General features: G+C 35.4%; 1 protein-coding gene across 3 annotated transcripts in view; it reads right to left on the bottom strand.

Moving 5' to 3' along the window:
* Positions 1-848: 848 nt before the first annotated feature.
* The window catches only part of LOC149782457 (uncharacterized), a 177,500-nt gene continuing 162,356 nt past the window's right edge, over positions 849-15,992 (bottom strand). For all 3 annotated transcript variants that reach the window (XM_089933876.1, XM_089933877.1, XM_089933878.1), the window contains one exon: positions 849-6,915. In XM_089933876.1, the coding sequence (XP_089790002.1) occupies positions 4,244-6,915 (2,672 nt within the window). In that variant the 3' untranslated portion in view covers positions 849-4,243. The remainder of the gene's footprint in view (positions 6,916-15,992) is intronic.

The raw sequence follows: 15,992 nt of genomic DNA, 5'->3' as shown, positions 1-15,992 counted from the left end.
TATAGTCTGTAGAATGATAACAAGCTCAGCCAATCAGATGCAATATTACATCATTGATATGTGAAGATCAGTCATTTATATTAACCAAGCTCTTAATAAAATAAGATTATGGGCTATGTTTAAAATCAGATCAAAAATGTGTTCTTCAGTGTGAAAACAACCTCAGGCAGTCAGATGCAAGTTTGCCTCATTAATATCCATTGATCTCATTATCAAACTCTTCTAGGATCTTGATAATATATGCCAAGTTTAATTACAATCGGTTGTAGTTGATTGGTTTTATAGCACTTTCAGTATATTACTGGCTTTACTGTACCAAAGAAATGAGAATTAAATGTCTTTCTCAAGGACACATAAACAGTCACCCAGATTTGGTCTGGGTGGGTATCGAACCCACAACCCAATGACCACGAGTTTAACACACTATCACTGTTCCCAGACCAAAATAGGTTTAGAAGTATGACCCCAGAATGGTAAAAAGCTCATCCAATCAGATGCAAGTTTACATTATTATGTATGGGTCTCACTCATTATTGACTATGCCTGAAATAAATAAAATCAACTCACTCCCAAGTTTAACCATAATCAGACCAGAAATACAGTTTGAGATTTGTTAGAGTAAATACCTGCAATTAGTTAAATCACATGAATCTTTAAACATGCAATCAAATCTTTTCTGTATAGGATATCAGATCGTAAATGTAGAATAGACTATATTCTGATGGCCTCCATGTTTACTGTTAATTCATCCTTGATAAATAGTGAGCAACATTACACAACACTTTTTTTTATATATTTTCATCAATACTTTCCATTTCTGAAACACAATTTGACACATTGAGAAACACCAGGCTTGCAATACTTTAATCAAAACAAACTTTTAAGACAAAGGAGGCAAGTTATTAATTATATGATTACAAATACTTGCTTGTGTATGTTAACTAATCAACTTCTTGAAAACAAATCTCAATACAATAGTCCAAGAGAGATAAAGCAGAAAGAATAATTATAGTAACAGACAAAAGGTAAATATGAAGATACATGTAATATGTGATAGCTATAAGTATATTTTAGTTACGTTCTAATAAGAACGTGTCTTAAACAATATATAAAATATAAACCAAGGATAGACATACAGGTATACAGATGTTTATTTAACACTTGATTACAAATATGATATAGTCCAGTCACAATGAAATACACAAAACACATAGAAGAGTCCACAATTTCAGATCTGAATTGTCTAATTTATCAACCACTGGGTTACTTAACATTATACATTTCTGTCTTAATGCTAAAAGTTTTTATTATTTTGTAATAACTTTGTTCAATTTGGTTGTATAAACTTGGACTTGGACTGGATCCAATCTGAGAAATGCTGAAATTTCTGCATAATAACCTGGTTGGTTTACAATAAAATTGTTGTTGTGGGCTTAACGCCATTTGTCAGATATGACAGGCTATACAAGGCATCCAATATATTTGGTGGAAAAATCAAATGACCCAAGTAAACTACCAGCAAGTTTACTCACTTATCCATGCTGGTCTAGCCCACATGGACAGAGGTGAGATGTCAGTGATCTGTAAAGGCAAGCACCTTAAACCTCTTGGCCACCTAGCACCTTAAACCTCTTGGCCACCAAGAGGTCCTGTTTAGAGGAAAGACAATCTTTATGCATTAAAGTAACATATTCAGTTGGCAAAACATTTTCTTTTAAATCTCTGAGCATTTAAGTATTGATTATTGATTCTATATTATAACAAAAGAATGCGATTTTACATAAGTCTAATGCAGCATCACATCTTTCTATTTAAATTTCAATTTAAGTGATTTTTATTGACTTAAAAGAAAGCAAAGACTCAAGGGGTTAAGTCAAATTCTACTGAAACTGATTCTAGCAAGATCTAACAGTTGATGACTAAATGAAAATTATACATTCAGAAGAGTAACAATTTGTAACAGTGTAACCAAATAAATCTACCAAGAAGAATTAGAACAGTAGTAATTTGAACTGGTATGTATTACTAGCAGTGATTCACTACTCTGGTGATAGTGTGACTTCATAAATCTATCAACATCAATTATAACAGTAACAATTGTTAAGTAATACTATTGTGATAATGTGACTAAATCCATCTACTAAACAATTAGAAGAATATAAATTTGTATGCATCACTTCTATGTTGGCAGTGTGGCAAAATAATCTGACCAAGAACAATTAGAAGAATTTGCTTTGATTTTAATCAATCAAAACATTTCTGTATTCCTAAAACTTTATGGGCTCCAAAAACTGAATGTGAACTCCAAATCAATGATTTCATTTTAACATTCTAGCAGACAAGAAACTCCAAGCTTAAACTCAAAAAAATTATTTCATTGTTACATACTAGTAGAGAAGAAATTAAAACTCCAACTTCAAAAGTAATGCTTTCATTTTAACATTCTGGTAGACAAGAAACTCCTAACTTTAACTCCAAACAATGATTTCGTTTTGATGAAGCATATGCATATATAAAGTGAAACCTAAACAAATGCATCAGATCATTTAAAGCACACATGATTATAGCATCTCCACCAACCCTTTATTATGATAATATTGACACAGCTGAACAAAGCAGATATCAGAAAACATCATGGACTTAATAAAAGTATTGAAGAATACAGATGGTTTGGAGGGTTTAGCTACTGCTACATGATACATTATAAAAAGGATGAACATTACTTGCAAGACATTGATAATCATGTTCCTCGTAATCAAACACCAGTACCCTTCTACATACAAAATGATCTTAATTATGTTTTAAGTCCACTAGTTATTTCTGAACAGAACATTGCTTCCAAAATTCATAAAATATTCATAGAAAATATTTGTGCATTTAACTTGATATCACTGTTTTCTTAAATGATTCTGTATTGTTTCTGGTGCTACAGAGAAGCTGTCAAAACATTTCAATCAAAGCAACCAATGGCAAGGTAAAGATTTCCTCTGAAGATTAGAATACGAGTTTTGTACTTTTGATAAATCTTGGCTGACACGTCAAAATCAAAGGCCAGAAGATCTAACTACAGAATGTGCCTTGTTATTATCAACAAACAGTTTTTAGTAACAGGAAACAGGCATTATGCCATAACTTTGAGGATTAAACCTCTCCTAGCCCAAAACAGTGCCATACCAGTATAATTTCATTTCAAATGGACGTTCATTCCTGTAACCATGAATAAATACATACAAAACACAGCCGTAATGATACAATCAAAATGTATAATGCAGTGCATTATTTCCAAACATGTTCTCACTTTAAATACAGTGTACTTACCCATCACATGTGACTATGAACACAGATAAAAGCTGAACATTCAAATTGAACTGAGGAATGAACAATTCAAAATTAATGTTAACTTGATATAATAATATAAGTCAGTTTCTACAAAATGCTCTAAACACCAGAATAACAATAAAATAAGAGACAAACAGTCACACATATAATTATATTGTTATAAAGGATAAACAATATATCAATTAAAAAATATATAAAAAATAATACAATTTCATATAGTGCATTGGCATTAAGGCCATTAGGATACAAAGTATCTAACTTATGAATCCAAAAAGTTTCTTTTATGAGTCTATTCATGTTACCATACACAATATCTATTGGCATGAAAGAGCAATTGAGTAGTGAGTGATTACTGGTGTTGAAGTGTGTTGAAATATTAGAGGAAAACTGAGGATCTCTATAATTTTTTATATGAAAGCGATGATTATTCATTCTCTTAGAAACTTGTTGAAGTGTTTGTCCAACATATTGCATGCTCCATTTTTTACAGGTTATCAAATAAATCACATCAGTTGATATGCAGTTAGTGTTATCAAGTAGAGAAAATACCCCTTTTGTTTTAGTGCTACTGAAAGAAATACTTTCTCTTATATCCTGTCATATATATATATATATATATATATATATATATATATATATATATATATATATATATATATATATATATATATATATTGTTATGACGATGCATATCATTTATGATGTTACGTAATGACGTACTTGTTATTTTAACATAAAAATGTCATCCGTCTTCTTTCAAAACATTTTGTGCCTGAAGAAGCATAAATGCAAAACTAATTGCACATAATTTTCGGCGATTGTGTTGTTTTTTTATCCCAATTCTAAACACCAGAAACATTCATTTATTTATCAATCTACTTGCAATGCTGTATTCAGATCTAATTCATTGTTGCTCTGCACTAAACAAAACCTTCTGAAAGGGTGAATTGTCAAATGATTCTTCCAGCCGAAGCAAGGTATTGGCATCAGAGTGTTCTAATATAAATTCAGTATTTAAGACAAATGTAAAATCATTTAGTTCACAATGATAACTGTGTTCTATTGTACAAGGTTCAAGGGCCTGTTCTGAACTTTCGTTAATTGTTCTTGTGCATTCAGTGGACATAGTAACATCTTCAATACTAAGGTATTTGAGATTCTTCAGAGACTTCATGTCAAGTACACCATTATGTAGGTTGATTTTCTTCAGGTAGATACTGATCAGCTGAGTACCACAGCTACTGATAGTACCACAGAGACGTGTACTACATTCCTCAGACATGGTTACGTCCCTTAGTCTGATGGAGGTCAGTTTGGTCAGGGTACTCAGATTAAGAACACCATCATTAAGTGCAATGTACTCTAGGTTCAGGCTGTTCAGGTCAGTGCAGAAACTGATGCTACGACAGAGACGTGTACTACACTCCTTAGACATGGTTACCTTACACAGTGTAAGGGAGGTCAGGTTTGTTAGGGTCATGAGGTCAAGTACACTATCATGGAGTGTGTTTCTTATCAATTCCAGTTCCTTCAAGTTAGTGCAACCCCTTATACTACTACACAGAGATTTACTACACTCTGACGACATTGTTACATCACCTAAAGCAAGGGAAGTCAGGTTGGTCAGAGTACTCAGGTTTAGTACAGCATCATGCAGTGTCATACGCAGCAGGTACAGTTTATTCAGGAGAGTACAGTTAATGATAGTACTACACAGTTCTTGACAACACTCCTCAGACATGATTACTTTGTACAGTTTGAGGGATGTTAGGTTAGTCAGGGTACTCAGGTTAAGCACACCTTCATATAGTCTTATGTACTCCAGGTGCAGATTTTCCAAGCGAGTACAGGCACTTATACTACTACATTGTGATCTACTACACTCCCTGGAGATTTCTACCATATACAGTGAGAGGGAGGTCAGGTTAGTCTGGTAGCTCAGCTGAATTTCCTCACCTGAATCTAATGAGATACCCTGCAGTCTTAGAGATTTTAAACAGAAAGATTTTAGTCTTGCCATGACATGTCTGTATGTACATTTATCCAAGCAAAACAAATCAGACAATTCTAGAAGTTCTTGCTCATCCATTTCATGCAGACATACTTTGTACATATAATTCAAGTTAGATAAAGATCTATCCAACATCACATACAAATAATCTGTCTCTTTTCTGTACTGTAGCACCTGGGGGTCCTGATCACACACCTGACATATTTTACTGAATGCCTTGCGGCCCTGAATGACACCAAGACTACTGATAAAAATGAAAAGGTTTTCAAATTTAAGTACATCAATTAGTGTTGTCAAGGATGTGAGGAAATTCTGGAATGCATCTTCATTATTGACAAGATACAAGGCAGTCAGATACTCCTGAATAGATAAATGAATGAATGTAATCTCAAATGGAGAATAAGCATGCTCCTTTGACAGTACACCGCAGTCCAGGAGTGCACTAAGCTTTGACTGGGCATCGCATCCAAGCTTCTCCAACAGGTCCTTTTCCTGCATCACAACTGAAGGGCCATTATCCTTCTTTAGAAGGAAATCATGTGCAACCTTGCCTGCACTGTCCAAATAGGATCTCCAAAATGTCTCTGTCTGATCAGTAATGTCTTGACCTGCTAATGCACCATATTTATCAGTCTTACTAATACATCTTTGTATGTGACACTCCAGTATCCTCTTGTACAAGTCTTTTCGTTGTTTTGGAAGAGATTGGTCTTGGCACCGAATACGCGCAAGAAACAAAAGATGAAGGGGAATAGTTTTAAAAGATGAAAATACCTGCTTCTCATCCAGGGTGAGAGGAAGCTTTTCCTTTTTCATGATGGCACAGCAGATATCAATCACTTTCTCAACCAACTTTAATGCATTATTCTCACTTAGTCCCTGTACATCCAGAAGCAAATCATAATGGGACTGTGGTTTCAATCCAAGTTTATAAATCTTCCACGGTCTCATAACCATTAACACAGTTATCCTGGGGTAGAGATTTCTTTCTAATAACTTGGTCAAGAAGAGAGGAATTTTGTCTCCCATCTCATCTATCCCATCAAGTATGATCAAAATTTTTTCAGGGTACTCTTCTAAAATTTTTGTGAATTTGTCTGGTTGACTATGTACACACTGATTGCACAAAACATCACACAATTCACTCTCATCTGCTATTTTTGGTGTGTAAATATAAAACAGAAACATGAATTTACTGAGTATCTCTTCATCTGAAATTTCTTCATCATCATCTTTGTCTATCTTTTCACTGGTACTCATCTTTTTCTTGGACTGTACTTTACACCATGTGATGATTATTTTTTTACAAAAGGTTGTTTTACCACACCCAGAAAGTCCTGTCATAATAATTCTTTCATGTTCATTTTCAGGAAACATGTCCTTGAAGGATGAAAGCCTTTTTCCTTCTTTTAAAATAATCTGTTCTTTGCTTCTGACTTGGATAAGAACATCTCTATAAAAACTTTGAATTGTAATAGTTTCTTCTGTCTCACAGAAAGGGGAAAGTGAAATAGTTGTGTGACGTTTACAAGATGACAGGAGATCTTCTTGTAGCTTGTCCATATCTATTAACAAGAAAAGAATATCATTATATCACATGAGGATAAGCTCTCATACAGATGACAATATTAGTACACAATGTGAACATAATCAATACTATGAAATGCTTGTAATTACAAATGAGTTTGAATGCTGTTCCATAATGGTCTAGATGCTGAACAATAAGCTCTCTCTCCATGTCTCTCCAGTTCCAGATCTGAGAATATCTGTGGCAGATGCCAACAGTCTGAAGTGGGATTGTCTGTAAGCCATGGACTTTATACTTTTCAGAATAATATTTCACATTCTTCACAGGCTCCAGATCTTCACATCACGAATCACACTGATAGCCAAGAGGAACAGCAAAACAATGGCAAGATAGTAGCTATGGCAACCATGTTGACAGCAGTCAGATTGACACTTTTTTAAGTGCCATACAAATTATAATAAGTATTTCTGTGACAACCCATGTTGATATGATTACTTTAGGAAAAATATCACAAACGACTTTAATGAAGGTGATCTTGTTCTACATGGTGGTCAAACTGGCACCAGTTTCATGTACATATCATATAAACCTCATAGTGTTGATATGATAATGACCATCTATTTATAGACTATGGCCACTATTGATGAGTGTAACATAACCCAATGAGTTGGATTGTACATAATATTAAATGGGAGTTTGTCCAGGATAATGCATATCTTCTTGATATTTTGCATTGCCTGTACATCTGCAGTTTTCAAATCCTTTGAATAGGGATTTGTATCTTACAAGAAATTTGAAATATAGCCAAATTCACAGATCATCAAACGTGTAATAAACAGCATACTAAACGAAAATAAATATACAATGATGTTGGGCATTTCTGCGCATGCAAGGTTTCCGTCTTCAACTTGACAGATTGATGAAAATAAAATACTGCAATGCTTACCATTTGAAAAGCAATTGCCACCAGAATATTCTGTTCAAATTATTATTAATTTTGGACACACACAGGATACCACCCACATGTTTTCAGGACTTGTGATTTGTCGGTCTATTCTGCGCACAGCTTTGGAAAGATGTACTATTTATCCATTGGGCAACAGAAATGAAATACATTACTTTGGACTCTTTCTGTAGCAGTTCAATCAAATAACTAGGTCAGGCTTATAGCTAGTTTTACAAAATTTAAGTTAACAGTGCCAATAATGGCACGCAATATTAAGCAAACTAAACCGATCTTGTAAAACAATTAGTAAACATTTTATAAAACATAATCTATTATGTGGAAGAGAAACAGCAATGAATAGGATATAATGTGTTTACAGCATCTTGTTTATGGGGAAAAATTACTAAAGAATTTAGAAACAGACTATATGCCAGGAAATTTCCTGAGAATCCCGTTCAAGCGGCAAGTTGGACACAATTTTGCTTTTGAAAGACAGAAATGCGTAGAAAGTAACAATGACGTTGCTATGACAACACGTGCCATATGCAAGCGTAATTTTCAAAATAAACAGAATATTCCTTGTTTAACCATAACAACAATTGTTTATATATTAAAATAATGATCATAACAATATATCACTGGCATGACCCGCTATGACATTCTATCCTGTATCACTGTATAAAGAATCAATGAATCTTGGCTAGCGAAGATAGGGCTATGTATTCTATTGCAGTTAAAAGAGGCTAATGAAAGAAAACTTCAACGTGCATAAAAGTGAATGTTTTGTTGAATAAATCTGCTGATCTTATGTTAGACAGGAAGTAAACTGGAATTATAAGGATTAAATGTCCTTCGGACATTATTTACTTTGTGAGTGATTAGGTAAAATGTACACATTGCTAAATACCCAAACATGATCATTTAATCCTATAGTGTAATCAAATTCTAAAAAATAGTTCTGAACATCTATATAACCTGTATGATATATAATATACCCACCTGGCAGCTTGTAATCTCCTATTGATTTTAAAATGAAAAGTATCAAAGATATAAAAAAAATGCACAAAACATAACATTTGCCATGAAATTATTTAGAATTCCTGACTAAACTGTCACCAAATGGTTCTTAACATTATCATTGTCTTATGTTTCAAACCAGATGTAACTTTACAGTATAAACAAAGAGCATGCTCACTGTCATTTTCTGGTTGCTGGAAAAGTCAATTTCCAGCAAAAGGGTGGCTGCAATGCCTTACATGTACACCACTGGTAAACACTGGCTTCTGCATTCCATATATGCAATGTCAAAATCTAAAAAATGTTTGCACAAATATTAAAGAAATGGGGGACAAAATAACCCCTTAAATTTCATGGTTAAGAAAATTTATGGAGTTATCCAGAGCTTATGGAACACTATGAACTACACCACTCATACAAAGATCAAATTGAGTCCTTCGTTCAGTTCTACCGGGGTTCTAAAAGCCCTGTAAAATCCATATTGCTGTTGATCTTGGGGCCAAACTTATGTGCTACCATCTGTGGATATCCACCAATAATTTCAAACAAACAACCATGAAACCCGAGGGACAATGTGTCGGTATCCTGACATTTTATCATTAGGCGACAAGCCACTTTATGATACTCAATCTTAACACTTCTTTTGATCATGTTCAGGGCTTTGCCAAAGGCTAACTCAAACCTGTCCGCAATGGTGTAAACCACATGTTCACCACTAAAATAATAACCTGACATAATTTTCAACGTGTAGATGCTGAACGACAGGATTGCTTGCTGCCTTTGTGTCACCTGAAAACCCGTTTTTATTGATTTCTTCTTACAAATGGGCAATCAGGATTTTGAACTGGAAAGTGTTTTGCTTTTCAGTGGTGCTTTAGATCTGTGTAGGGTAAATCATTTCCATCAAAGCCACTTCCCAATAGGCTTCGTGATCTAATTGGATGGCCTGCGGTAATTTGGCCATGTAACAACACAAAGTGTTATTGGTAAACACCTCCATGGAACTGTCACTGGGTAAGGTTAAGTAAAACTGGTTGTTGCTGTTGTTCATAATTCCAGAGTTCTGCTGTCCAAGGGGTCACTGGAAGTCGGAGGAGTGTCTCCGCCCAAAATGTTGTTGTTCTTGTTGTTGGAGTGGTGACTGACGCTGGACGCAAGATTCATGTTGTTCGCGTTCGAGGAGTATTTCAGGGAAGGATTAGGAAGAAGGTAACCGATGCAACTGCTCTGTAAAATGGTCCATAATTGTTTGTCTCCTTGTTGCAAACTCAAATTGGCAACGGCCGCACCGATGACACAATACACTACAAATATTTGGCAGAAAAAGATGATATGCGTTTTCGGGACACATTCTCCATATCACACACACAAGGGTTGCTTTTGTAGATCATGCAGAGTAGAACTGGGTGAAGGAGTGGTCACTGCAGTGGCAGCGGTAGCTGAGGTTGTGTGGAAGGGCATGATGGTCACTTATTTTTATAGTCGATGACTTGCGAAGCATCGATCCAAGAATCAAAACTGGGAGTATATCCTTTCCAATGTACTTTGACTTCTTTGACACGATGTTTTCCCAATTTACAGCTTCTTCGTTGAAGAATGCTTTCGAAGTCGTACACTTCGTCTTTTTTTTTTGGTCACGCGTTGTAACTCGGGCAAGTAAAACGTTCCTTTTAACACTTCCCTGCTCATGTCTTCCAGATGGTAGTATTAGGGCCATTCACTTGTCCAGTTGGGTAAGTAACCTTTGTCAAAATTGCGGTTGGTTTTGCCAATGCGCACCCAATCTCCTACTGCCAAAACTCCACTTTTTTGGGGGACAGCCACCATCGGGGATGTACCAAATAGGTGCTCGAAAACGGTCACTTCGTTGTAGGGAGTCACTTCTTGGTGGGCACGTCCGATGCTTCAGTAGTAAGACTGGTTGTTCACTTAAACCAGGTACGTTAAGATGTCGATGTACTTGAGAGTGTATTGATGCGTAAAATATTTCCACATGCGTTCTTTCAAAGTGCGTTGAAAACGTTCCATGATGCTAGCTTTGGTTTCAGGCTTCTCAGTGGTGAAAAAATGAATGCCACGTTTCTTCAATTCTTTCTGGAAACCTTGGTTCAGAAATTCGGTGCCTTTGTTGGTTTGCCATCAAAGAGGGTGCCGACCACTTTGTTTCAATACCAGTTGGAGGACTTGCACTAATTCACTGCTCTGATTACATAAGCAATGTTTACCATATTTGATCAAAATCCTATTAAAAATACAGCTTTCAGAGCGTAAAAAGGCCTCATATTAGATTATGATGACACCTTTATAATAAACAGTTAATGGGCATTAGCATCAAGTGACCCAGGTGGGCCTGAAATCATTCAACTGTCTTAACTGATCATGCCCTACATGAACTCTCAAAATTTTCGATCAAGCTGATTTTACCAATTTTATTATAATTTGATAAAAAGTCTTTATAATGGCTTGCAAATAAATAAACAATTCTGCTTCAAGAAAGATTAACATTTTCAGTCAACCAGGTACAAGATCATCTCATCAATATGCATTGACCCCAATTCTTTTTTTTAAAAACTGCCCAAGATATTGATGATGCAAGCCCATGTTTTGATTTTGATGAAAACTGGATATAAATTATGGCTTCCAGAAGAGTAATCAGCTCAGCCAATCATATGCAAGATCAACAAATACATATGCATGGGTCTTGCTTATTATTGAAACAGTCCAATACCTTGATGCTAGAAGCAGGCATTCCAAGTTTGATAACGAGTCCCTCAGAGGGACTGATGCTCTTCTGGTCAAACAAAAGTCCTGGAAATCAAGATAAGAGCATTCTGTCATTTTAACTACTTAGCGCTGAAAGTATATCTGATATTCTTCAGAGATAAAAGATTTCACATTAGCTGCTCTTGTGGCCATACTGGCTCAAGGATGAAGCAGCCATCATCAGAAGTCTTTTGTTGAAAACTCATGTCAATATCCATTCAGCTGCTTGTTGGCTAAATTAGATGTCTAAATGGTACCAGTTTTATTTAGTACCAAGCAGACATTCTTTTAAGTCGCTTTTTGAAAACCTATAGTTGATTTTGTGGGATATAAAGTCATTTTCCAACATATGATTGGCTATAGATGGTAGCCGGTATAGCTGGTAGAGGAAGAACCTGGGAAAATCCTGGGAAGATCCACTATGTTGACCAAATTATACACCATACTGGCACCATTTTATGGTGGCAAAATGAGACATTATTAGAAATCTTTAGGTGAAAACCCCATGCTGATATTGCATTCCCTTTTGGAGGAGCAATGATAAAAACAATTTTTGAACAAGAAACTGGCACCATTTACATTAAATTCCAACCAGACATCATAAGACATCTTTTGGTGGAAGCATAATGGTGATATACCCGGCCATCTAGAAGAAGTAGCAATGACAAGACTTTCAAAGTGGACACTGTGGCAGCCATATTGGAGATCAAATGGGCACTATTTTCATTTTGGACCAACCTGTCATAACACAAAATTTATCAGTGAAAACCTTTGTTGATATGATCATCAGGAGAAGCAATAGCAGGGCATAATACAAATATCAAGATGGCCACCAAGGTGACCATACTGGACATCATATCAGCACCATTTTATGCTAACAAAAATGAGATGTCATAAGAAGTGTTCTGGTGAAAATAACGTTAATATTGCTTTCTATATAAGTGCAGTGATCACAATATTTTGACCATGGTTCCCATGGTAGCTATTTTGTATATCAAACTGGCACCAAATCCATTTATGATCAACTAGACAAAAGAGTTTTTCACTGAAAACTCCATGATGATATCACCATACATTTAGAAGAAGTAATCATAATAAGATTATATGAGCTTTATCATTTCAATTTTGGATCAAACAGACATCAAAAGAACAACACCATTTTCGTCTTCTTGAAACAATACTGCTCCAACCCCAACATCACTTGCAGCAACAGTTTAAATGACTGGCTGAAATTTGGAACTCTAAGAACTGGCACGCTTTTAAGTATGACTTTTAACTATCAAAAGCCTCCTGACATTTTTCAATCCAAAGAAACTTGTTTTTCTTACTCAGTAAATTTGTCAGGGGTTCAGTAATTATAGAAAAAAATGGAACAAAATTTCCGATAGTATCCAGCCATATCTAAAAATTGCATCAGCTGCTTTTTACTAACAGGCACAGGGAATTCAGAGATAGCCTTGACCTAAGCATATATAGGTTTAACTTGTCCATGTCCTACGATATGTCCCTGAAAAGTTACACTAGCACGGCAGAACTCACTTTTGGATAAATTAATTGTCAAATTTGCATCAGTGAGTCTGTCAAAGAATTTCCAAACTGTCGCTAAATGTTCTTTCCAGGTGTTGTAGATGATGACATCATTGATGTAAGCATCACAATTATTTAGACCATAGATGATCATATTCGTGAATGTTGAACAGTACTTGGAGACCCTTTCATCCCAAACGGCATCACTTTATATTAGTAAAGTCCATCTGGAGTCATGAATGTCGAAATTTCCATTGCTCTTTTCATTAGTGGAATTTGCCAAAATTCTTTCAGAAGGTCAAATGTGGCGACATGCTTGGCATTTCCAATCTTATCAATACAGTCATCGATTCTTGGAAATGAATCTGTTTTTGTCACACTGTTCACCTTCCTATCATCAGTGCACATACGGAAAGTTTTATCTGGTTTCGGTACAAGTATACATGGTGCACTCCTGTCACTTTCACTGTGCTCTATGAAATCATTCTGAATTTCTTTTTCAAGTACTCCTGTTTGAGAGGGTTCATCCTGTACAGGTGTTGTTTCACAGATTTGGAATTTACAATTTCAACATCATGGAAAATTTTGTTTGTTCTCATAGGAACATCTGGAAATAAGTGCTCATATTCAAATCATAAATGTTTATGTTCACTTCTTTCTTGCTGATAGATGTGAAAGTTTCTGGTCCAGATCTTTGATAATTTCTGAATTCCAAAGATTTGCCACTCCAACATCAGTAGAATCTGATGATATTCCTTCTCTTAAATATTCATTGAGTGGGACAGGTACAACTAATTTAATTGCATATTTAATCTGGTTATCTCTCTCAACATACTGGTACTCCACCTATAATTTATTTAGATCCCAGGAGCACTAATAATATAATTTAACTCATTCATTTTCTTTTTAACTTTGTAAAGGCCGTAATATCTGAAAAAACTCTGAAGAACGAGCAAGAGAGACAGAACTCTATTATCAGACTCAAAAGCTCTGTCCATTGTAGTTCTGTCAAACCATAGTTTCACTTTTGACTTGAACTGCTGAATGCCAAATTCAAGCATAATAGGCTGGGAAGTTCCAGACCGAAAATTTGATCCTTGACCCAACTAGACAGATTTAGGAAGACCAAATTGAGTAAAAACATTTTTAAAGCTTTTACTAATGTTCTAGATTTAATATTCCTCAAAAGAATTGCCTTGTTGACGCACACATTATGGTGAGGGACCAACACAATCTACCATAATTCTACTAAATAGTTTGTCAAATGCAGGAATAGTTTGCAAATGATACTAAGGTATCTTCTGACTGGGTTTTCCTACCATTTGACAAGTATGACAAGATCCACAGTATCTAAAAACATCACTTTTGGTTTTTGGCCAATAGAAGTGAGTCAAGATCTTGTGATAAGTCTTATTAATCTCTAAATGACCAGCCAATGGAGTTTCATGGGCCAGACTAAGTATTTCCTGTCTGTAAGATTTAGGAACTACAATTTGATAGTTCACTGACCACTCATCACCAGCAGGTACCTCGAGACGTCTCCAGTTTCTCATAAGAATACAGTTTTTAATGAAATAACAGACAGGGGCTTTGGTGGCTTAAGTTTCGCTAATGGCTGTTTGAAACAAACATGAGATCTCAGGATCTTTTTCCTGTTCAACAAGTGACTCTCATTTGTCACCCTGATTAGAATAAAGAGAATGAGTAGTTACAAGATCACTCGGATCAATACCGTCTGATTGACCCAAACAAGGAGTGAATGTGACCTCATCACAGGTCTGACCAATACATGCGTCAGCTAAAGGAATACTTTCCTTATCAACATCATTCTCAAGAGATTTCTTTGCCATATCTTTGGAAACTGCACAAGCTGGGTATAAATCAGGGAATTCTTTTTCAATTGGATCGACTTTCTGATCCAAGCAAGGCTTGTCAGTTACAAGTGGATTAACCACAACCTTGTCTCCAGCTAGGTCATTGCCTAGTAAAAAATGAATGCCCTCAATGGGTAAAACAGAGACTGTTTCTACTGTCACGGGTCCTAAGGCTAAGTCTGATGACAAATTTACACAATGGAGAGGAACATTAACAAAGCTGCACTCTATTCCCTGAATAAAAATACTTTCATTAGAAGAAGACTTCTCAGAAAAAGGCAAAGTACCTGGCAATAAATGACTGAGAAGCTCCTGCGTCCCTTACAATTTTAATAGGGATAGGATTGGCCAAATCATCCAAGAGTGATATGCCTTTGATATAAAAGGTTCATAATTCTCCATAATAAAATCAGACTGGGGTTTATTAGACCCAACAAATGTATTGCTTTCAATACATGACCATGACCTTGACCTCTTAAAATTATGAGCATTTGTAATAGGTCTGTCTTGATTCTAATGTCTATTTTTTAATTGTAGCAATCAGAAATAACGTTTTCTTTCATCTCACAATAGGTACACATAGGAAGAGACAATGATCTTTGATCAAGCTTATCTGAAGCTTCATTTTTAAAAGTTGTACCAGTTTGAGATTTAGAAGGGCTTGTCTTAGGCTGAAATACTTTTCTGCCAGAAGACTGTTGAGTGGAAGTCTTATTTACAAAAGGAACTGTATGAGTTAAAGAATACTCATCAGCAGCACATGCAGCATTTTCAAAGGTTTCAATCTGATGCTCATCAAGATAAGCCATGGACACAGTTCTTGAACTCTTCAAGTAATACAAGTTGTTTGAGACTTTCATAATCTTGTTCAACTTTCTTGGCTAAGCAATATTTATCAAATAACTACTCTTTTTCTCTAGCAAATCTGACATGAGTTTGTCCAGCTTCGTTTTTATAGTTTCTGAACTTTTGCTAATAAGCCTCAGG

The sequence above is a fragment of the Sinohyriopsis cumingii genome, chromosome 15 (genome assembly GCF_028554795.1).
Source record: "Sinohyriopsis cumingii isolate HCF-2022 chromosome 15, ASM2855479v2, whole genome shotgun sequence".
Taxonomy (NCBI): Eukaryota; Metazoa; Mollusca; class Bivalvia; order Unionida; family Unionidae; genus Sinohyriopsis; species Sinohyriopsis cumingii.
Note: the sequence above shows the minus strand (reverse complement) of the source record. Positions and strands in the feature narration are given on the sequence as shown.